This window comes from Miniopterus schreibersii, assembly GCF_964146895.1.
Source record: "Miniopterus schreibersii genome assembly, chromosome: 6".
Classification (NCBI taxonomy): domain Eukaryota; kingdom Metazoa; phylum Chordata; class Mammalia; order Chiroptera; family Miniopteridae; genus Miniopterus; species Miniopterus schreibersii.
In genome coordinates this window covers 69,188,516-69,211,415 of record NC_138107.1, presented here as the reverse complement: position 1 = coordinate 69,211,415, position 22,900 = coordinate 69,188,516, and the positions used below count along the sequence as shown (strand labels likewise).

The 22,900-nt window shown below is 36.5% G+C and overlaps 1 protein-coding gene across 8 annotated transcripts in view; it reads right to left on the bottom strand.

The window, feature by feature from the left end:
* The window catches only part of L3MBTL3 (L3MBTL histone methyl-lysine binding protein 3), an 85,457-nt gene that overhangs the window by 17,781 nt on the left and 44,776 nt on the right, over nucleotides 1-22,900 (bottom strand). For all 8 annotated transcript variants that reach the window (XM_081141343.1, XM_081141347.1, XM_081141348.1 and 5 more), the window contains 6 exons: nucleotides 21,618-21,769; nucleotides 12,708-12,784; nucleotides 11,674-11,759; nucleotides 9,555-9,665; nucleotides 6,315-6,429; nucleotides 4,794-4,896 (listed from right to left, as the gene is read on the bottom strand). In XM_081141343.1, coding sequence (XP_080997469.1) covers nucleotides 4,794-4,896; nucleotides 6,315-6,429; nucleotides 9,555-9,665; nucleotides 11,674-11,759; nucleotides 12,708-12,784; nucleotides 21,618-21,769 — 644 coding nt within the window. The remainder of the gene's footprint in view (nucleotides 1-4,793; nucleotides 4,897-6,314; nucleotides 6,430-9,554; nucleotides 9,666-11,673; nucleotides 11,760-12,707; nucleotides 12,785-21,617; nucleotides 21,770-22,900) is intronic.

Below are 22,900 nucleotides of genomic sequence, written 5' to 3'. Positions count from 1 at the left end.
TAAAAGGGTTAGGTAATTTCAGTCTTTAATTATTTCACTCATTTGTTCAACGAGTATTTTACAAAGTATCTATTATGTGCTAATTACCTTTCTAGGCATTGGAAACACAGTGGAAAATAAAGACGAGTTCTCTGCTCTCACAGAGCCGAAATTCTAGGGTGAGACGGGTAATACACAATTACACAATTAAATAAATTAGACAACTTCATGTAGTGACAAACACCACGGAGTGTAACATGAGAGAAGTGGGTTTTGACTGCTGGTGAGGAGGGGCCTCCCTGAAGCAGCAGCATTTGAGCAGTGCCCTCATGGTCAGGAGGAAGAGCACTGTCAGCCCAGGGAGGAGCACTCCAGGACATCGGAATAGTAGTAGAAACGTAGGGAGAGCTTGGCATGTTTGAGGGAAAGCCAGGCCAGCTGGCTAGAGTGAAGCAAGCAGGGAAAGGAGACACAGTATGCACAGGCAGGGAGAACTTTATGTAGGGCCTGATTGCCACAGCCACGAGTTCATGTTTAGCTTAGTGTTGATTTGAAGTCACTCGAGGGCCTTCAAATAAGAGAATAATAAGTTTTGATTTACAACTTAAAACAATCACTCAAGATGCTTTATGTGGAGGGCTGAACAAGGTAGTCCTCTTACCTGTCCTAATAAGCCAGACCAGTCTTTCCCAGGAGAAACTGCCTCGAGAGGGCCCAGAGGGGCAAGTATTTGTATGTATAGCTGATAGGGGAATTATTTGCTAATAGAACAGGGTGCACACTAATAAAGTGCTTACATAAAGGGCTTGAAATCTTTTGTGAATATACGCAATCTGAGGACCTGTGTAACAGTAAGGAGTTCTGTGTGTCTGTATACATGTGAGTAACCAAGGCTAAATACACACGTGTGATGGGACACACATGACTTATGTTTCATCACCAGAAACTTAGTACATGAAAAACTAGAAGTAATTCAAGCCTAGTGAGAACCCACTGTTTCCACAGACATTTGATCAGCACTGGTGAGTTTATAAAGTTATTATTTTAAAACCAGGAATGTTGTAAACTTAAAAACAAGGAAATGGGCACAGAGAAGTTAAGTGTTAGCTCTATACACAGTTGCTCTATGATAGCAGCATCTCGCTAGGAGACAGTGCTAAAAAATGGATGTAACTGTCGTAGATTAAGGATAAGGAAATTCTTCAGCACCATGAGGTACTGCTAACTGATACGGAGTGATGGTCAGGATGCAGCCGGAGCTCACAGTGTAACGCCACCAAGAGCTAAGTGAGTGCGAGCGAGCAAGTTCCCTTTTTAAACCCTTGGTTTCTACATTTATAAAATGAGCATTAGAATAGGGACAACCTGCCAGGGTTGTGAGAATTAAATGAGGCAACGCAAGTAAAGCACTTGGCCTTTGGTCATGCATTCGGTCCACGGTCATTACTGCTGTTGTCATCCTCATTTTACAGATGAGAAAACAGTCTCAGAACTTGAGCTTGCTCATTCCTAAGCAGTGCGTAAGCAGCAGGTCCCGAGTTCTAGGGCACTGCCCATCCCTCCTCACACACTCCTCCCTTGAGTACCCTTCATTTGCATTTGCCGCCCCACGCCTGCCTTTAGAAACAGGGGCCCTCTCCTCTGTGCAGCCCCTCACCTAGCCTAGCGTAAGGCAGGCCTGGCAAGTGCCTGATGGATGGATGGATGTCGAGTTAATATAGTGTTTATAGTTCGCAGGTTTCTGTCCAAAAACTTTCCATGGATTTGATAAATATCTTTTAGAGGTTGTAGGAAATACTATTTTTTTCTTTTCTTGTTTAATTTCTCCAAGATCAAATTCTACACGGGAAAGATTTACTTCTGAAGGCACTAGATATGTAGAACATGGACTTTTGTATGACTTTAGCCCCCCTTTAAATTCCTCCCATTCTTTGACCTCTCAGTAGACCAAATGAATGAATCAGCAAAGAGAAACACCATGAAGCAACCAATATTAATAAGGCAATCTGACTACTAAGTACGCCTAGGGATGGGAACACCATATCCAACTCCATTACGGATCATTTAGATTTCAGCAGTTAAAAACACTACATTCTAAATTCCGCTGTTGAGATACATGTTCTATTTCTAACACTTCTTAGAGCAAACCCAACTATTATAATTTTCAGAGAGGCTAACAACAAATGCAAGTCAAAACGTAGGCCTCTGCTTACATGTTTATAAAACTGATTATTCTTGCGAGAAGAGAAACTTTCGTTGTTATCTAAGCAAAGAATGCATGTTTTGATTTATGCAGCTTCTCAGTAAATTAATCCAAAGAGAATTTTCTCATTATGTTTTCCTACACACAGCATTCTCAGCAAGGACAAAAGTGCCAGTGAAATGAGCCTTTCAGAGCATACCCATGATGCAGCAGCTAGTCCACAAGTCTACTAATGAAATGGTAAACAGGCTGTGCCTGTTAAAAATTAATATCCTGCCAGATAAAGAGCTCTGAGTGTTGTAAATAGGAGATCAGAGTCAGGGAGACTAAGAAAGGCCAGTGGAAGGGGCTGAGAACAAGAACGACACGACGTGGGCAGGAGCTGACTGCCCACTAGTTCTCTGAATGCATCCTGCTCTCTGAGACTCTAGAGAGACTTATGCACAGATCTACAAGTTATGCCCTAAACACAGCTTATCAATGCGTGTCTTTTAAGGCATAAGGCTACTTCTCTCGTTCCAAAAAAAATGAGTAATTCTCTACTATGGTTCTAATTACACTGAAATACTGCCTTATCACATTTCTCCATAAAATCTTCCACGATTGTCCCCATCACTGTTCCCTGCTTTCAGCAAATACAACACTGCACCTCTGAAGAAATGCTCCAAAGATAACCACTGGAACTTTGTGAAGAGGGTGTGGCCAGCGGAATAACCCTCAGAGGTCCATGGTGCACTTGGGGAAAGGAGATCCTGAGGAGTGGCCAGGGCCATGAAGGTTGAGGGGCACAGGAATGCCATCACAGACCTTGCAGTGACAGGCCAAACTCTTGGTTCAGACTAAAAGCGCTCCTAAAGAGATTATGGACGTTGCTGTAAGGTGGGTTTTCTTCCCAGAAGACCAAATAAATGTTTTTTTTAATTTTCAACTGCAGCCCAACAATATAATGTCAATATTCATACATTTTTTAAATGCCTTTGCAAGTTTCAATATTCAGTTACCATTCTGTGTCCATATTTTAATTAAATTATGTACAGCTTACATAGAGCTCCATGAGTCCATGAGATTTTTGAAGGTTGGGTCTGGGACTAATTCATGGAGTAGTCCTTGACAGGCAGTGAGAAGGAAGTGGCCAAGAGCACAGACCCTTGGGTTAAAACTCCAGCTGTTCCTCAACCAGAGTCATTTAGGCAAGTCAGTACACCTCCAAGAGCCACAGTGGCCTCTTCAAAAATTAGGATTAAAAAACAAAAATTAGGATTAAATGACCCTGTATTACAGGGTCATTTGAAGGTCATCCAAAACATGTAAAACAATTAGTGAAATATCCCACAGAATAAATTAATGCTCAATAAGTTTAGTTATTAAGGGAGGGAAAAACTGCTGCTCAAAAATATTTACTGAACAAAAGAATTTATAAATATCTAATGGAAATTCAGCATGCTAATGAGTTATTCTGGCATTTAGACTTACATAATGTCTGAAAATAATCTAGTCTTCTTTACTTGGCAACACTAAATAACTCCTAAGGTACAGTATTTTTAACTCAGTTTAAATTAATCACGTTAACTTTTGGATTGCAACCATACAAACAACAAAACGGGTTTTTAAATGGATATTTGCAAATGGAATCATCATCCTATGCTCAGACTTTTTACTCTAGAACATGCTGAACCTCATAAAAATAGCTCAGGCGGAGGGTTGCAAAAGGAAGATCAGCAGCACTGTAGAGAGGTGGTAGAGAGGAGAGGAGGCGGGAACTGTACAGAGATGAAAATAATCGCACCAACTTTACAATTCCTATTAACTCTCAGAGAAACAGGCAGTGCATGCTTTAGGTATTTTAAAGACCTGGATTCACAACCTGCACAATCTAGATAACCAAGGACTCATTCTTCTCACCAGGCAATCCAATTAGCATGCAGTTAGAACAGTTATACTGACTGGTTATTTTAATAGGCACCTAAAGAGATAATGCTTTAGTTTTTTAAAAAACCCACTTAAGTCACAGCAATTTCTCAGTATCTCAGTAAAAACTTAAAAATCTAAAAAGACCCCTGAATTGCCTAAATAATACATCGAATTTCAAATGTATAAATTTGGTTTCCTTTTTTAGGTACTTACAGGTAAGAGAAAAATATTGAAAAATGCCTTTCTGATCAACACATTCTCATGTTTGACTATATTTGTGCTTTTTGTGATCTTTGCTAATCTACTACAGTATTACCTCTCTGTATTCAAATTGTTGTGTCACCCAATCCTATAATATTCTACCAAACAGTTCCAACAGGACCTGCCTTCTCCTCATTATTAACAGTCAACCCAAAATAACTGTTTCAGAGGCTAAGTGTCTATACTTGTCATGTTGCCAAGAAAAACCAAAAAGCGAGAGTAAATCTATTTAAACTGTGACTGTGTTTTCTCTTGGGAAGATTTAACTACAGGTATACTGTTTATTTTTATAGGATCACCATGGTAACCACATTTCCTATGGATCCGAATTTAAAATTAGTTCACATCTATTCAGTATACGTGAAAACCATTATCTTGTACATGAGACACCCTCTCTCTGACCACATATGGAATCCCCACGAGCCGCAGCACCACACACCTGTGAGGGCCCAGGTGTCTCGCTCTCTTGAAATGACCAATTCCATTACATCCCAGGGTTGAGCATCCACCTTGTTCCGAAGCTTCCATTAATTCTAAGGGGCCTATGACAAAGCAAAAAAAAACCAAAACAAACCATAAAGTTAACCAGAAGGAATCCAAATTGCAATCAATACATAAATCAATACATATAAACAAAAAAAAAAGTAGGTTCTATAAAATTAAAAATATCTTCAAAGTCTCTACTTCTAAAGGTGCTCCACTATGGCTCTGATCACACTGTCTTTCTTCAATAGTGAAGCTGTAAACTTTCATCTAAAACCCTTTCAAAATGTCACAAATTCCAGAGATACCTAATCAGAATTAATGATATTCTAAACAACTTTTTCAAGTAAATAACATAATACATGAGTCTCACACTGTGGAAACTTCAAATGCACTGGAGAAAAAAGAATAGTTACGGATCCCATTCAAGTTACCCCCTTCCCACATTTCATAACCTCAGTTAATATGGGCCCTCCCAGATGTTGTTCTAAGCATCCAGTACATCTAATACATGTATCAAGTTTTTTATTTTATTTTGCCACATAAAAAGGGCAACACTGATGTGTACTATTCTGAATCACTCTTCTTTGGTCTTTAAGTTAAAGACCATGTCTTATCATTCTTTCCATATCAATAGGAAGAGTCTTTATGACTGTTGCATGGTATCTGTAGCATGCATGCACCACAGTTTATTTAACCAACATTTGTTTCCAGGTTTTGTTATATTAAACATGCTGTGACCAATACCATGTCATGTCAGTTATTAAAAAAAACTTAATATAATTGAAATGTTTATTGAGGTAATTGTAGGTTTACATGCAGTCATAAGTTATAATACAGAGGGAGATCCCTTTAAAAAAAAAGTTTTTACTGATTTTAGAGAGAGAGGAAGGAGAAGGGAGAGAGAGAAGAGAGAAAGGGGGGAGAGGGAGAAAGAGAGAAAGAAAGAGAAAACATAGATCGTTTGCCTCCTGTATGCACCCCGGCCTGGGACTGAACCTGAAACTTGGGCATATGCCCTGACTGGGAATTGAACTGGTGACCCTTTAGTGCAGGGAAAGATGCTCAACCAGCTGAGCCACACTGGTCAGGGCCAGAGGGAGTTCCCTTATACATTTTGTCCACTTTCTCCCTATGATAACATTTTGCAAAACTATACTATAAACTCACTATTAGGATACTGACAATGAGACATTTTGATAGTCTAAAAAATTGTCTTCCAAAAATTCAGTACTAATTTTAAAAGGTGATGACTACTTCTAAGTAAAAGTAAAGAATGTCTATACCCACTTTCCTTTTTCAGATACTAAATTTTTTCTTTTATATATTTTTTGCTACCAAGTAATTAAAAATGCAGTAACTGGGCCAAGGATTACATAGAGAAAAAATGTGCAGTAGAAAGAAGAGTACGTAAAAAGAAAATATTAAGCATTACACAAGAAAATGGAAACATTTTTTGTCTCCTTGTGTTTCTTACTCAAAGGAGGCTGAAGAGGATGCCCGGTTTTCGAACACCAGCCCACAGGGTGGATGTCGGGAGAATCTGCATCTACCCAGTAATCATAGCAGCTATTCCAGCCATCAAAGTGAACCTGAAAAGAAAAAGAAATGAAGCAATTCAGGTCTGAAATTTCCTATGGTGAAAGTTCTGCCCACTGTAGTCACATTCATTCTCTTGTAACTTGTAAAGACTTAATACCATATAAATTGTTTCAATTATTAAACTGCTTCATCCACACTATGAGACAAGAGGCACTTTTGACTGCTCTTCAAATGATCTAACCATCAATAAATGTCCTGCCAAAGGCACTTTTTTGGCAATACTTCTACAGATATATTACATAGAGATCTCCCACTAAGCAACTTGAGTACTTAACATCTCCACAGGAGCAACACCAAACACCCAATAAATACTACTGAAGTAATGCATAAATCAGGAGAGGGAGGGAGGGCGGCAGGGGAGAGTGCGGAGGCAGGAAGACCTTTGATATAAATGTCAAGTCTCCTAGAATTATGTTAAAAAAGACTCTGTTTGGAAAAATTCAATGCCCTATTAAATATACCCAGTTTACAAAATATCCATCAAATGCATTTTTAGGTATTTTTTCTCATAAATAATTACAGTATCTCTCAAAGAGGTTTTACAGATTGGTCAGTGCTACCATCTTTACGGGTCATCAGGTAAAAGGGCAGGTGGTCTTTCAGGCATGGTCACTAAGAATCAGCTAAATATCTTCTAAGTATTACATATTTTTTATCTTTTAGGGCAAAAGGATATACTGACAGGCCATATACAGGGTAGGGGAGAAGTAGGTTTACAATTGTGAGTACGTGAAAGAGTTTATTCTTGTATTATTATTTATTAATTATATTATTTCCCATATGAACAACTGTAAACCTACTTTTGCCGCACCCTGTATATTTTACTTTTAAGTCAAGTTTGCCATCTAGGTTTCCTTTTTAAAGTCTATGAATCTCTTACTCCTTACAAGACTATAGATGTCAAATGGATAAAAAATTCAAACATTAACAACTAAACAATAAACATTCTAGAAGGATGCATGAGTGAACGTACTGGTAATCCTGGAGTGGAATAGCCTTTATAAGCAAGACTCCGAACTCAAAAGCCACAAAAGAAACGAATGGTCAATTTGACTATATCGAAATTTAAAACATCAGAGGGAAATATTGCAAGTAAGAGAGAAGACCTACTAGAAACCCGGAAACACATTCGTTACACAGGTGACAATGCACTCTGTTCCTTAATTTATAAAAAAAATCACGTATCAATATAAAAAAGATGAAAACTCAATGAAACGGAAAAATAGATACAAATAGTTCATAAATAAGAAAATAAATACAAATGGTTAGTAAACATATAAAAAGATAATCAATTTCACTTATAACTAAAAAAACCCCTACAAATTAAAACCACAAGATGCAATTGTTCTCTTTTCAACCTGCCAAAAATGTTCCAGTTTGGTGATTCTTAGAGCTGGTGAATATGAGAATAAATGGGTGTTCTGATAGATGACTGATAACTGGTGAGATATTTCTGGAGAGTTATTTGGCAGTAACAGTCAACACTTATAAAATAGATTATCCTTGACTTGAGAATCTCAATAGCTCAACTCATTGTGGTAAAAAAAACTACCAGAGTGCCCACATCAGGGAACTGGCTAAATAAATTATGATAGATTTAATGATGGAACAGTACACAGCTGACTCGTTAAAGTACACATATATGGGCTCAAAATAACATCATTCAGAAAGAATCTACTTTCTCACAATTAGAAATCAATTAATCCTAGCATCAAAATCCACAGACTTGAAACTTTTTATTACAAAAGTAACATGTATTCCTGAAACCAGATAAAATAGAAAAACCTTATCACTTGTAATCCTCCCACTCTAAGAGAAGCACTGTCATTATTTTTATATGTTCCCATAATTGCTTATACATCTATTACTTAAAAAAAAAATTCTGCTCATCACACGCAAATTCTGAAATTTTCACTTGCCAATACTAAATATTCTTCTAAAATATTTAACATCATCTAGACATACTCTGATTGCTTTATGATTTACATTATTACCAAAGACAGTTACGAAAATATACTTGAAAAAGTTAACACAGACATTCCATTATTTATAAAATATTTTAATAGTAAGTAACTATATGTTAAAAATAGTGAATTAAAGGTTAAAATTTCTATTTTATAAATATATCACATTTGTACAGGTTTTCATGTTATTTTGTAATTTATTTTCTTACATATTATCTCATTAAAGATAGTTAAGCATGTGATTATTATTATTTTTAAAAAGCATAAATTTGGACTTGTACAGTTTAGGACTGTGGCCTAGTTCTGCCACTGCCCATAATTAATAAGGAATTCATTTACAGTCTTTCCAAGCCTCAGCTTCATCAACAAAATACCGATAATAACATAAATCTCCCACATGGTTATCACCACAAATGTTACCCTGTAAAACACTGTGTAAATCCAACATCTGGCTGTGATTATAACTATTGTTATACCTAATAGAAATCCTAAAAGAGCCTATGAAGCAAGCACAACGCATATTGTTCTGGTTTGCGACTGAATTTAATGCTGAAACCAGAAACGGAGACGAGACGTCCTGACTGCTCCCCTGGAGCTGCTGCTACAATTCATCACACTGAGACAAACTGAGCCCATCTTCCCAGACATTTGCTTACTTTAGGAGAGGTACTTGGCTTTTATTAAACCAACTCTAACTACAAACTGATTTTATTCATAAAATTATTTCTTTTTACTTGTCCTATATTAAAAGGTAAGATATCCTTCTTAAAAGTCTACATCTAACATACCCCATAAAATAACATTAACCTTCAATTTTTTAAAAAAAGAGCACACTACTGGCAAGTGAGTTATTCTAGTCAGAGGAAATGTCTCTATTATGTACATAAAAAAATCTCTTAATTATGACTGACTTTTACTACTCTGTGTTTGGAGAAAGTAGATATGACATATTAAAAGCCAATCATAATTGAAGAAATTTACATAAAGAAAAAAAACTAGATACTGACTTATGAAGATGCACAGCCACTTAATTTGCATATTACTGTGGTTTTCCTAATTGTAGGACTTCACAAATTAAAGTTCTGCTAAAGTTTCCATCCACGGCATCTTGCAACAAAAGGCGAAGCAAAACCACAGCAGAAAGCACTTACTTTTATTCGGTGATCGTCTGTGTCTGCCACTGTTGCCACTCTAATAAACATGGGATTCCTTTTGTCTATGACCTCCAGCTTCATTTTTTTCTGGAATCCATGTGGAGGTTTCTGTCATAATAGAAAATTATATCCGGTGAAATTAAGAGAAAGAGAAGGTGGGCTCTATGTCATAAAAATAGAATTAAAAAAAATTTTTTTTAAAAGATGAGCGATTCAGAAAACCAGCCTTTCAAACTCTCAAGTTCTATGACTGGCTTTGGACTTTATCCTCCTTTATCAAAAACACAATCCCACGTCACAAGGCCAAACCCTCAGGCAACAGAAACAGTCTGGCTACCTAGCCTATAGGAGCAAACAGAAAGCAAAAGATCTTAAGATGAAATTCAAAATATTTTGATTATTTGATTACCCATAGGGAAGACAAAAATTTTTTCTCATTAGTTGGAGGTACCTTGGCAAAAATCAACGAACGTGAAAACTATTTTTAAAAAGAAAAAACATTAAAATGGCAGAATTAAGATACCAAGATTAAAGGTGGTAATAAAAGCAAAAAACAGTAGGTATCTTTAAAAGAAAATATGCAATCAAACCACGCAGGACAGAATCACTCTAGTAAGAACAGGAATGAGAATGAGGGCCTACACCTCAATACTCAGCAGAAAGCTGAAAACCTCTGAAAAAGCTAAGGCCGCAGAAGGCAAGGTAATTATTTGGTATGTTAGGCAAACATCTTAAGTTTTCTGAACTTCACATCTTTCTTCTATAAAATGGATGTAGTAAAAGAGTTAACTTCTCTGAAAATTAGGTGTAAAAATTATGTACAAGATACAAAACAATCAATATGGCACCTAAAAGCCAAACTAGAGAAATTTTAGTTTTCTCTCTGATATCAACATGACACTCGACATGTAGACTGATCTTGACGTAGTATTATCCAGTTTAAAGCAAAGTGCAATGCAGCTCTTTGTACTGGCCTAAGTTAAAGTTAGAAAGATAAAAATTCATAAATATGGCATAAGTCTAACATGGCTCATTTTTAAATTCTGAATTTACCATCAAATGAAATACACACCTTTGATGTGGCTTTTTCATGTAATACAAGTTTTCCTTTAAAATTTCTAATGTTCATTTTTATATATTTGGGTTCATACCTACTAATTAATTCTACCTTTAAAAATCCTAGCAATTTATATACAAAAAGATCATTTAAAGAAAAGATTTGTTTATAATAGACTAATTATGTCACAGTAAAAAATTTTTAATATTTAACAGCTTTCTTTTCCTTTAAATTCATGGAAAATATAAATTATAAAGCAAGTTGTTTGAAATAAAAAACATTGAAAAATACATTTCTCATTTCTTATTCTTCCTTTACACACAAATAAGGTTTACTCTGAATCTTAATATGCAAGAAACAATGACCCAGGTTTAGAAAGATACTATTATAAAAGCAGATAACCCTGTATTTTGGTAATTAAGCAAGCTAATTTATAGCAACAAAATAAAAATAGCATCTCAACTTGTCATAAACAAATTCAAAGGAATTATTGGATATAATTTACATTAGAAAACAATGCCCTGTTCTGATTGGTCTTTCAGAATATCTAGCTGACCCTGGCCAGTGTGACTCAGTTGGCTGGAGCATCATCCTATAACACCAAAAGGGGTGGTGAGTTTGAATCCCAGTCAGGGCACATACCCAGGTTGCTAGTTCAATCCCCATTTGGGGCGCATGTAGGAGACAACAGATGTCCCCTCCCTCCCTTCCTCTCTCTGGAAGCAATTAAAAAAATAAATAAATAAAAAATAAAGAATACCTAGCTGGAGAAAGAGAAGTTTGGTATACAAACAACTCATTCCACACTGACTCAAACATAATTATTTTCCAACGAGATTTAAAGTCCAAAATGGAAGTATTTTTTAGATGCCAACAACAAAAACCCCAGAAACAATTTTGACTTTCAAATTATAAAATTCAGAAATAGCACTTTGGTCTTCTGTTTTCCTCCCATTCCTATTCTAGTTCACCAGGGCTATCCCTCTTTCTGTTTTTGTATTTCAGGGAAAGAAATTACCAACAAAAATTAATCAAATATTGTAAAATATATTCTCTCACCACTTTAAAAGCTCTTGCAGGAGCAGGTAAGGAATTGGTTTCTTCTAAGTATTTATCCCAAGAAAAATGTTTCACATTTGGATAACCTAAAAAAGAAAAAAAAATAATTCCTATTAGGTTTAACCAAAATGACAGTGAGAACCACAAACTGACCTATAACATTATGAAATACTACCATTATAATGTAGGAAGTTATGTTTTATTACACATAATAACTTTAAACTAGTTACACATTCAGAACTATAAAACTGTTTTCATCTTGGTCATGATTTCCCTATCAACTTTTAAATGAAAATTTAATATATATGTATATGTACAATTTACGGTCTCAGGTAAGAACAGTATTACAACACAAGACATACACAAACACACGCTAACACACAACCATAAATACCCTTTTATCTAGCAATTTTATTTCTAATAACCTAGGAAATCCTCACATATGTGTACAAAGACAATGCACCATTGCTTGTAAATGTGAAAATGTAAATACCAGTTAAATGACCATCAATGTAGAAATGTGCAAAAAAAGTGTATAGTATGTATAAAATAGAAAGTATTTGTGAACAAGAATAAGGTAGATTTATATATACTAATATAGGAAATATTCCAGATATACCATCATATTGTTAGCTACAACAAATATGACAAAACATAATATAATGTCTAAAAGCAACTATCCTTTTTCCCTCCTGCGCCCTTGTCCTTCCTCGAGTTCAAAATCCATTAGGTAGGCTTAAGCAGAAATTAACAGTAGCCCGGAGCAGGATGGGAAATTGACTAAAGGGGACTGAAAACACCAGTAAATATATCAGAAATAACAGAAGCCAGATTTCTCACTGACTAAAAGGAGGGGTATAATTATGGAAAGTAGAAAACTAGAAAAAACTTAGTAGTGTTGAATATGAATTGGAGTTGTGAGAGAGACTGTATGGCCTACAAAGTCAAAAACATTTACTATCTAGCCCTTTACAGAAAACGTTTGCTGACTTCTGATATATGTGAATAATACTAGACATACAATAAACACAAACCTGGAGGAGTGATAAGGGCTCTTCTATGTTCTTTACACCAGCCAACAGGATGGATGTGTGGACTGGATGCTTCACACCTGTAGATTATATAAATTTAAAAATTATGATCTTCAGGACAAATTGTCAAATACTAGTAAAAGTAGAAAAACATTAATTAGAGATAGTGAACACCTTATTAAAATTGATCTTATTTGGAAAAAAAAAAAAAAGCTACACCAAAGGATCTTTCACTCACCCACTACATTAATACCAAGAACTGATCCTTGCATTTACCAATGTAAAGGTCATTAGCAGCATCTTTGATAAAGAGCTGTTTTGTTGGAGTTGGGGGTAGGAAAGGGGAAAAGCTTGACTAGATTGGGTTTAAGAAAAAGAGGAAGATGAAAAGATGGAGAAGCTAGTTTAGAAAATAATGTTTAAGGAGTTCTGTTCTTAAAGGAAGCAGAGATATGAGACAAATAGCAAAAGGGAAGGTGTTTTTGTTGTTTTTAAGTTGGAAAATATTTAAGGGAAGCTGGGCAAGGCATGTGGAAATTGTACTGTTTTACAAATTTAAGTTTAGAATGACTTCAAAATAAACTGTTTTTTTAAAGGATGGGAAATATGACTTCATTTATTCAAGAAACATATGCTGAGCCACCACCATGATCAGGGCACCATTCTAGGTGCGAGGACTCCAACAGCTATAAAAACAAAAATCCCTGCTCTGCTTGATACTGGTAGAAATAATTCAATAGAGAGGGATGGCCAATGGATGCAGAAGAAAGAACTGACTCAGAAAGAGGGAAGGGAATCCTGTGCGCGAGAGCAGGTGCATCACCCCGTTACAGAGGTCTGTCTACAGGCAGAGATCAGGAAGGTACCCCGCAGACGAGGTGTTGGAAGCATGCGGACACCTCTTCTGTGCCTTTTTTCTCAGTGATTGACTGAGAGAGAGAACAGGAAAGGGGGTGTGAGAAATCTGAGGGCGAAAGTGGAGTGAAATTAAGTTTTCTGGAAGGCTAGACAAGGATCTATAGCAAGATTCTGGGACAGAACTAAGGGCCCACTTGAGATTAGTGGTCATGAAGGTGAAGTCACACCAATCAGCATTGTGTGTGTGTGTGTGTGCGTAAGTGTGTGTGTGTCTCCAGCTATAGTCAACTGCTCAGGTAGAGACATACACCAGGAGGAAAGCTGGATGCAACCAGAGCTGGGATTTTGCCAGGCAAACAAAATCAATATTCAAGGGAGTAGTTATAATAGTGTTACAAAATATATAGGTATCTAGAGGCGTGTCACAATTAGTATCTTTTTTAAAAAGTTGGAAGAACATTTCCCATTTGTATTCTCAAAGCTAATAGGCATAATCAAGTGTGCAAAAAAAAAAATCAAAGTCAAAATATTTCATGAAAATACATCTCCTTCTTAGAGATTTACAGAACACATTAGCACATTAGACTGTGACATTATACTATAAACAAACCAGCTTCAAATGGTTTAACCTAGCATTTCCTAAAGATATTTCACTACAAAATGCCACTTTGGTCAGCAACCTGTTAACATCATATAGACCACTAATGTTCTGCAGAACACAATTTAGGAAATGATGATCTAACGGATGCCAAGGAGTCCAGTCTTGCTTTATAAACCAGATCTGCACAGTCCATCCTGAAAGATCAGGAAATCTCAACACAGTCCTCTAGATGGGAAACTAGAAGACAGAAAGCCAGGAAGGTAACAGTGGTTGGAGTTCTTGGTGAATAAAAAGTCTTACAAGTAGTAAAAACAAAGAACTAAGAAAAGTGTTAAGTGAATGACATTAACATATAGTCACCACATTCCAAATCAATCTTTCTAAGGGAACAACTGTGAAGAGTAACACAAGGTGCGTTTACGTAACCCCAATTTAATGCTGATTTTTCTCAAAATTATTTTAGTAGAAAATACCTTTAAATTTACAGGTTTCTTCCTTTATTCACTTATCTCCTACCCACCCACCCCCACACTATTATTTTTCTTTTTTATACTCATCAGAGGACATGTTTATTGATTTTTAGAGAGAGGAAAGAGAGAGAGAAACATCAATGTGCGAGAGAAACATCGGTCTGTTGTCTCCGTAGGTGCCCCAACAGGGGGTTGAACCTGAAACCTAGGTATATGCCCTGACTGGGAACTGAATCCAAAACCTTTTGGTGTACAAGACAACACTCCAACCAACTGAACCACCCAGCCAGGGCACACAATTATTTTTCTTAATCTATACATCAGGATTACATGTACATATGTATGTCACTTTAGAAATGTAAAAGGCAAACAAGCACTATCAGGTCAACATCAAGTTCATACAGCAATTGATACATTTCCTACAATACATATATTCATAAAAGATATTTTAATACACAATTCCTTAAGATGTATTCTGTTATAAATTGTATAATTGAAGCTATGGAGCTCTATTTCCGGCTATACTATTCTTTTTCTAGACAATAATTTGGTTATGATTGGTAATGACACACTGCCTTTATTTTAGGGACATCTTTATTTTAGGGACAGCTGTTCATTCATATAGGGCTCATTTAAAATGAAACAAAACAAACATGTATGTAACATGTGTTTAATTCCCGCCCCCCAAATAATTATCATGTACTTTTTATAATTATCTGCTAGGATCATGATGATTAAAGTAAGAACATTAGATGGTACTAATTCTTTTGATTATTATTGGAATTCTCTACAAATTGCAATTAAGGAAAATACTGTGGCATATTTTGACCATACATTCCTGTACTACTGGACTCTTCCTTATATAATAAGGTTTTAATATTATGTAAATATTGATCAAAGTCCCCATTTCAAATAAACAGGGCAGGCATATCAATAGAGAAAATCAAAACAGCCCTGTTTGTATCTAGTTTACTTATACTCTCTCCATAAGCAGACAAGACTTCATTCAGAAGTTGGAATGCTATGAAATCCTTTCTGCTACTATTGTAACACAAGTCATCTTAGTCCCATCTAGTGTTCAAAGGCAGAAATGTAACCAGGAAGAAATATAATGAAGAACAGCTAATGGTAAAAAGTCTGACAAATCTTCTATCGCTATACCTCTTTCTTTCTTTTGGGTTTTTAAGTACATCATCAAAGAAATTCACTTCAAAAAAAATTGTTTTAAGTCCATTTCACAAGTAAGTACAAATTAATCATGAATGAAGGCTGCTAAGATCCCATTAGACCTAGGTTGGTAGATAATAATGGAAGTAATAATTCATGAAAAATCCACGTTTATACTATAAGGATAAAGTGAATAGACATTAAAATCCTCATTTTATGCAGACTGAAAGTAGTTAAGTGATTTCACCAAGCTCTTAGGTTGAAAAGAAAAAGATCCTGGTTTTACCGGGCACAGCCAAAAGCTAAATAAAACGAATTCACACAAGCACTGGGCTGCACCGATCTAGGCAGAGAGACCAAAAAAACGTTTCAAGACACTTACATAAGGAAAACATCAGTCTTCATTTCAAGTAATAATGGTTTAGCTTCTTGAAGAAATACAGGACACTTGGCCTCTCCCACTCCCTAAATCCAGAGCATGGGACTCTGTCCTTTATTTTCTAGTACCATACTTTTCTGGCTTCCACCATGTGCTAACTCTTCAGGGGCCCCATCACTGTTTTACTACCAAACTCTGAACCTCATCAGGCTGACTCATCTAGTTCTCCTTAACTCATTTCCAGTCTCATTCCCTATAGTAGCCACTTTCAGTATTATGAATTTCCTTCAAGTTAAAACCTGATTTTCACAAACAGTGACTACTTGGAAAAGATAAAGGAGACACCATCCCATTACTCTAGTGTCAGTTTTCCTTTCATTTCTTCATTTTCTCCAGGCTGGGAGGGGAGAGAGTTTATTCCTTCCCAAGGTTAGCCCCTCCAATGGGACCTGATGTCCCCAATTGTCCACAGTCTAGGATATCTCCCCCCTTTCCCTCCACAGTGTGGCCTGTAACCAGGCTCAGACTCTGTGCAGGAAACCCTCCTCGGGGGCTGACACCTCTCAAGCAATAATCCACTTTCACCTTCAAGGCCAAACTTCAGCTGCTGGATGTACCTTAGAGTCATCTCTTTAACCTTCTGTAAATCGGTTACTGCTTCTAAAGCTTATCCCAATCTTCATGTGACCGTATAAGATAAGTATTATCATTAATCCTTTTTACAAAGGAGGCAACTAAAGCTTGAAAGAGTTAAGTCACTTAACCGAATAGATTGGCTGCCATTCATTCCTCAAACACACCCTTGTTTGCTCTGCCACCCCCACCCTGGGCTTAAACACAAGCTTTCCGAGGCCAGGAAAATTCCAGGCCAACGTTATCCTTCAAGGTCTAACACACATCCCATGTCCTCCAAGAAGCCTTCCAGAAGAACTCTCCCTTGAGTCTGTTGGTCCTTCCTTCCCTATGCCACTACAGACAGCAAGCAATTTGTTCTAACAATTAAGCACTAACCACCATCTACCCTGCGGCCCAGACAGTGGTGCTGTGCTCCTCTCCCTCCCCAGATCCAGAGCCCCTCAGAGCTACCCAGGTTCCTTTCATCTCTATAACTCATCACCATCACCAAAGGGTGCTTCCCAAATCCAACAGATAACAAACCTGTTACCTTTGACATTGCTCTAAGATACTGACAACACACCGCAAACTTTTCAACATTACTTTGAGGACACACGGAAAATTACTATTACTCTCAATTTATAAATGATTAAATAAAAAAAAGAGCTCCAACTCTAAAAATCAAAAACATTCACAGTACACTTACATACACTCAGTACAAGGCCCCAGCCCCATGTATGCTCTAATTCATTAACTCAGTGCCCCTCTTTTTCATAGATCCATTTGCTGATTTTCCGCCCTGACTCAGAGGAACATCAGACTGAAATTCAAAGATGACTGAAGCTGCAACCTCACTTGCCTAGGTCTTTCAACAGTCAGCTAAGTCCTATTTTCATGCCTTTCTGGTTCCCAAAACACAAGGTCACATGAATAGGACATTTCTTAAAAGTTACATTCCTTCCCAGTGTCTGGGGGAGCAGAGTGAGTGACTCCTCATTGCGTGCTCTGTGAGGAGCCAGCCCTCAGGCAGCCGGAAGAAGAGGAGGGAGAGAGGCTGCCCACTGCCCTGGGAGGACCCCAGCCCCCTCACTGGGATGGCTTCCCTTCCCACATCTTTAAAGTCCTTTCTAGTTCAATATTATGTGATATTGAGGATGATCCCTAAGTCCAATTACTGGGATAGAATTAAACAGCTACCAACGACCAGTAATAAAAGTACAGAGGAAAGTCAGAGGTAACCAGTTTTTATTCTAACATATACTATTTTCCTTTTATAGAACGCTATTTCAATCTTACATAAATTTAAATCCTACATTGTGTTCCTCTTAGGAAGGAAGAAATGTTTTACTGCAGCTAAATGTGTACCACAAATGTGTATGTATGGGTGTGTTTAAATTTCCGCTAAGGTAAAGAGAGAGAATCACTATCCAATTCAAAGGAAAAAAAAAATCTCATTTCTAAACAATTTTAAATTGGGAAAGGCAATGCAATCTGTAACCTCAATTACATACCTAAGTAAGTAACTTATGCAGAAAAAAACATTCCGAAATTCAAAGATCAAAGAACATAATATTTAATAAGGCTGGAGAAATTCCAGTGCACTTAAGCAATTTTCAATGTGCGTTACTTGGATATTGATGAAGAGAACACACTGCATTCTTTTTCTGACAATTAACAAAATATAATTTCGTGTCAATAGTTAGAGGTATAAGTAAATCCTCAAAGTACATACCACCCTAAAAATCATTATTTTGTGCTCATAAAAGTACAAAATCAGAGCTAAAAGAGATCACTTTTTTCTCTGCTCTTTCTGAAAAAGAACTCAGGATGCTTCCTACTCTCTAGGGCTAGGCAACTGGCATAAAAGAAAAGTGACTGTGACAAATTCTTCTAGACTCCCTCAGCACTATTTTCCAGAAGTATGTTTTTAAAGGAAGTACATTTTATGTCAAATAAGCAACTTCACAGGTGGGGAGAGACATGTTTGACCCAGAAGGGACAGACTGACAGTATTTCTCACTCAAGATAGGTTCGGATAATGTTAAATGAAACAAAACTGCTCATTTACAGGGAATACAAAAAACAGAAGAACATGGTAAAGCAAGGTAACGAGGGTTCAATCAGCAGACTCAGACTGTGGGAGACTGAACAAGAAAACCACCTGACTTCTTCAGGAACAGTTACAAGGAGAAGAAAGAGAGAGAGGAACAAATCTACACATTGAGATCGAGAGGCACACCAAAGTGGGCACCCCACTTGGACCTAAAACCAGCAAGCTAAAAAAAACGAAAAGAAAAACCCAAGACAATTGGGGAGAATGTTTAAATATGTTAGTAACATTAGAGCATTTGTAACATTATCTATTTAGAAAGAAAGCATCCCTAGCTTGAGTACATACTGAAATATTCACAGATGAAATGCTATGATATCTGGAATTTGCTATCTGAAGTTGGGACTTGAGGAGTACGAATACAGAGAAGACATGAGTGGATATAAATTGTTAATTGGTGGTGGTGGGTAATGGCTGCAGGAGGGTCCCTCTATTACTCTACTTTAGTATATGTTTGAAACGGTCTATATTTCAACAATTGTTTTTATTGCAAACTGAATAAAAAGGTATCCTATAAGAAAACATGCTTTGCAGAAAAAAGCTGGGGAAAAACAAACCAAAATGTCCAAAAGTACTTAACTCTTCAATGTAATCATAGAATTACTTATCTACACTTAAAAAATTCTGTAAAAAGGATGAGTAACATAATCAAAAGGATTTTAAAAATCAAATAACAAAACGATTTTCAATGTTTCTTTTTTAAAATAATGCAAGTAAAGCTGATAAGCTGATGAGTGTCTAAGAATCCAATCTGAGGAGTAAAGCAAATTATTGATGTGTTTACTGAATATTTAAATATATGTACACAAAGAAGGTGAGAAAACAAGCTTCCCTGGAATTTAGTAACATTTATATAAATTAATATTCATTTGATAGGATAACATTAGTCATTTTATAAAGAGATCTGTCACTTTTTTGTAACATTCTTATGGCAATTTTCTCTAGAAGGAACTAAACACTTCAGAAATGCCTTTCATCAGGAAACTGAATTGAAGTGCTCGATGAATATGAACTACATATGGAAAATCATTATTTCAATTACTTAATCAAAATATAATGGCCTTATTATAATTACCTTATAATTATACAATTTTATAATATGTTGCTCCTACTACTTTATGTAGTATATCCAAACACAAGGATTAAAAACCATATTCCTGCCATTCTACAAACTCCAGGAGACATAGCAGCTCTACCTAATACATAGAAACAAACACCTCAAAGCCAGCCAAAGTGTGGAGGCAAAGAAACATGTCACAAAGGAAAGAACAGAAGAAATCTCTAGAAGAGGAACTAAGTAAAATAGATCCAAGCAAGCTAACAGATACAGAGTTCAGAATTTTGTTTATAAGGGTGCTCAACCATATTAGTAAGAGTATTATGAAAATAACTGAGAAAATCGATGACATAATAAAGTAGCAATTTGAAATGAAGGCTACACGAATTGAAATGAAGAATAATTTACAGGGTATCAACAACAGAGTAGAGGACGCTGAGAATCAAATCAGCAATTTGGAACATGAAACAAAAAAACACCCAACCAGAAGAGCAAAAAGAAAAAAGAATCCTGAAATATGAAGATAGTATAAGGAGTCTCTGGGACAACTTCAAGAGGCCCAGAAGGGGTGCCAGAAGGTGAAGAAAGAGACCAAGAAATTGAAAACCTATTTGAAACAATAATTACAGAAAACTTCCCCTACCGGGAAAACAGACTTACAAGTCCAGGAAGCACAGAGGGTCCCAAACAAGAAGAACCCAAAGAGGCCCACAGCAAGATACATCATAATTAAAATGCCAAAGGTTAAAGACAAAGAATCTTAAAAGCAGCAAGAGAAAAGCAGTTAGTTACCTACAAGGGAGCACCCATACGACTGTAGGCTGATTTCTCAACAGAAACTTTGCAGGCCAGAAGGGAGTGGCAAGTAATATTCAAAGTGATGAAAAACAGGGAACTACAACCAAGATTGCTCTACCCAGCAAAGCTATCATTTAGAACTGAAGGTCAGATAAAGAGCTTCACAGATAAAAGGCTAAAAGAGTTCATCACCACCAGACCAGCACTACAGGAAAAGTTGAAGGGTCTTCGTTAAGAAGCTAATGAACAAAAGAATCTGACGAACTAAATAGATCCAGAGACATTGATGCAGGCAACAGATGATCATATTTCAGAGGAAAGAGGAAAGGGGGGTGGAGGGTGGGAAGAGATTAACCAAAGAAATTATATGCATAACTCATGGACACAGTCAATAACGGGGTGAAGGCCTGGGGAGGGGGTGGGAGCGAGGTGGAGGGGGTCAATTGGGGGGAAAAAATGGGACACTTGTAATACTTTCAACAATGAAGATAAATTAAAAAACAAACAAAAAAAACCCCACTATATTCCTCAATTAATATATTTGTATGCAGTTTTCTAAGTGGTTAAATTAGCTACTAGGCATAAAAATATGAGAAACAGGTAAATGGGGTGTGAACTGCACTTCCACAGCAGGAAATCAACAGAAAGACAATCCACAAACCAGAACTAAAGAATGTTATTTAGAAATAGATGCCATAGAAAAGAGATAAGAATTAAAAACCTGAAGTAGAAAATAGGGGGGCAGCATTTACATTTTCTGTTGTAAGCTTTGCATTATAATTGTTTTTAAACCATTTAAACCATGGTTTACTTGGATAATTAGAAAAAGCACATAGAAGCAATGGAAAAATGTCTCACCAATAGTCATAGCTCTCATCCCAGTTGTCAAAATGTACCAGGAAACGATTGTCCACCATATCTGTTACCGTAGCAACACAGATAAATGCAGGGTTCTTTTTGTCTACAGCTTCAAGCTTCATTCCAACTCGAAAGCCTGATGGAATCACTGTCTATGAAACATACAGATTTAATTAGAGATAAGCACACACTCACCAGCTAGACCCGCACCCCCTCTGTACCTCTGCTTGAAGGCCTGGCATCCATCAGCTATATTCACATAATTTAAGAATCATGTACCAGTTTTCCAGGAGGGCTGCTTTCCAACAGGCGGTAATAAGAAAAATGCCGTCGCTACACCCAATTAACTGTACCAATTAACTATGTGGAACTCAAAACTAAAATACCCACAGCCTCATAGAGTTTAATTAGTATTAACGTGTATTTTGGTACCTTAGTCGACTGTACTAGGTAGGCAAGTTTTATTCACCAGACAAGTTCCCTTTCTGTTTTTTCTTCCTTGATTATTGAGTTAACAATGAAAGTTATTTCACACAAAACATGCACTTAATCAAGTTAAAAATGTGTATGAGTCAGTACAAATTCACTCCCACTTCTGAAAAGATCTCTCAAAAGAGTACTGAAAGTAGGTCATCTTCATAAATGAACTGGCTGTTAATCTATACGGCCATTCAAAATAGTTTGTAATACAGATTATCAGCCATCTGGGACATGGAACTAAGATAATAAAAAATTCAGTAAAATTTAGTGCTTGAGGTGCAGTAAGATGCAAACATTCCTTATAATCTTTTGTGAGGAAAAATATCCTCATCTCAGAGAAGTGTAGTTGAGTATTAGCTATGCTAGTCACAATGCTTCTGCTCTTCTAAAAAACAAAAAATCCTTCCATCCAAACTGAAGAATATGGATACTATTCTAATTACTTTAAGCAAAATAGATGCTGTCTCCCTTTTTCCTGTAATTATACGGCTATCATTACAAAAATGTGGATAGGCGTGTACCTGAAAATGTTAGAATTAAGTCCTGTCTGAATTGAAGAAGCAGTCACTAATGCTACAAAGATACCTTCAGATCCTTTTAAGTCCTGAAATTATCAAAGTTCTGACCATAAATATTTGAGCATTCTAAGGTAGAGAAATCTAGAATTACGAAAATTAATTGCTTCTTAAATACGAATCACACGGCCTAAGACTCAGTTATGTACTAGCAAAGCACAGAACTTAAGAAGATAATTCAGGTCAGTTAAGGAAATCCCTGACTGAAGTCTTCATCAGAGAGCCAGA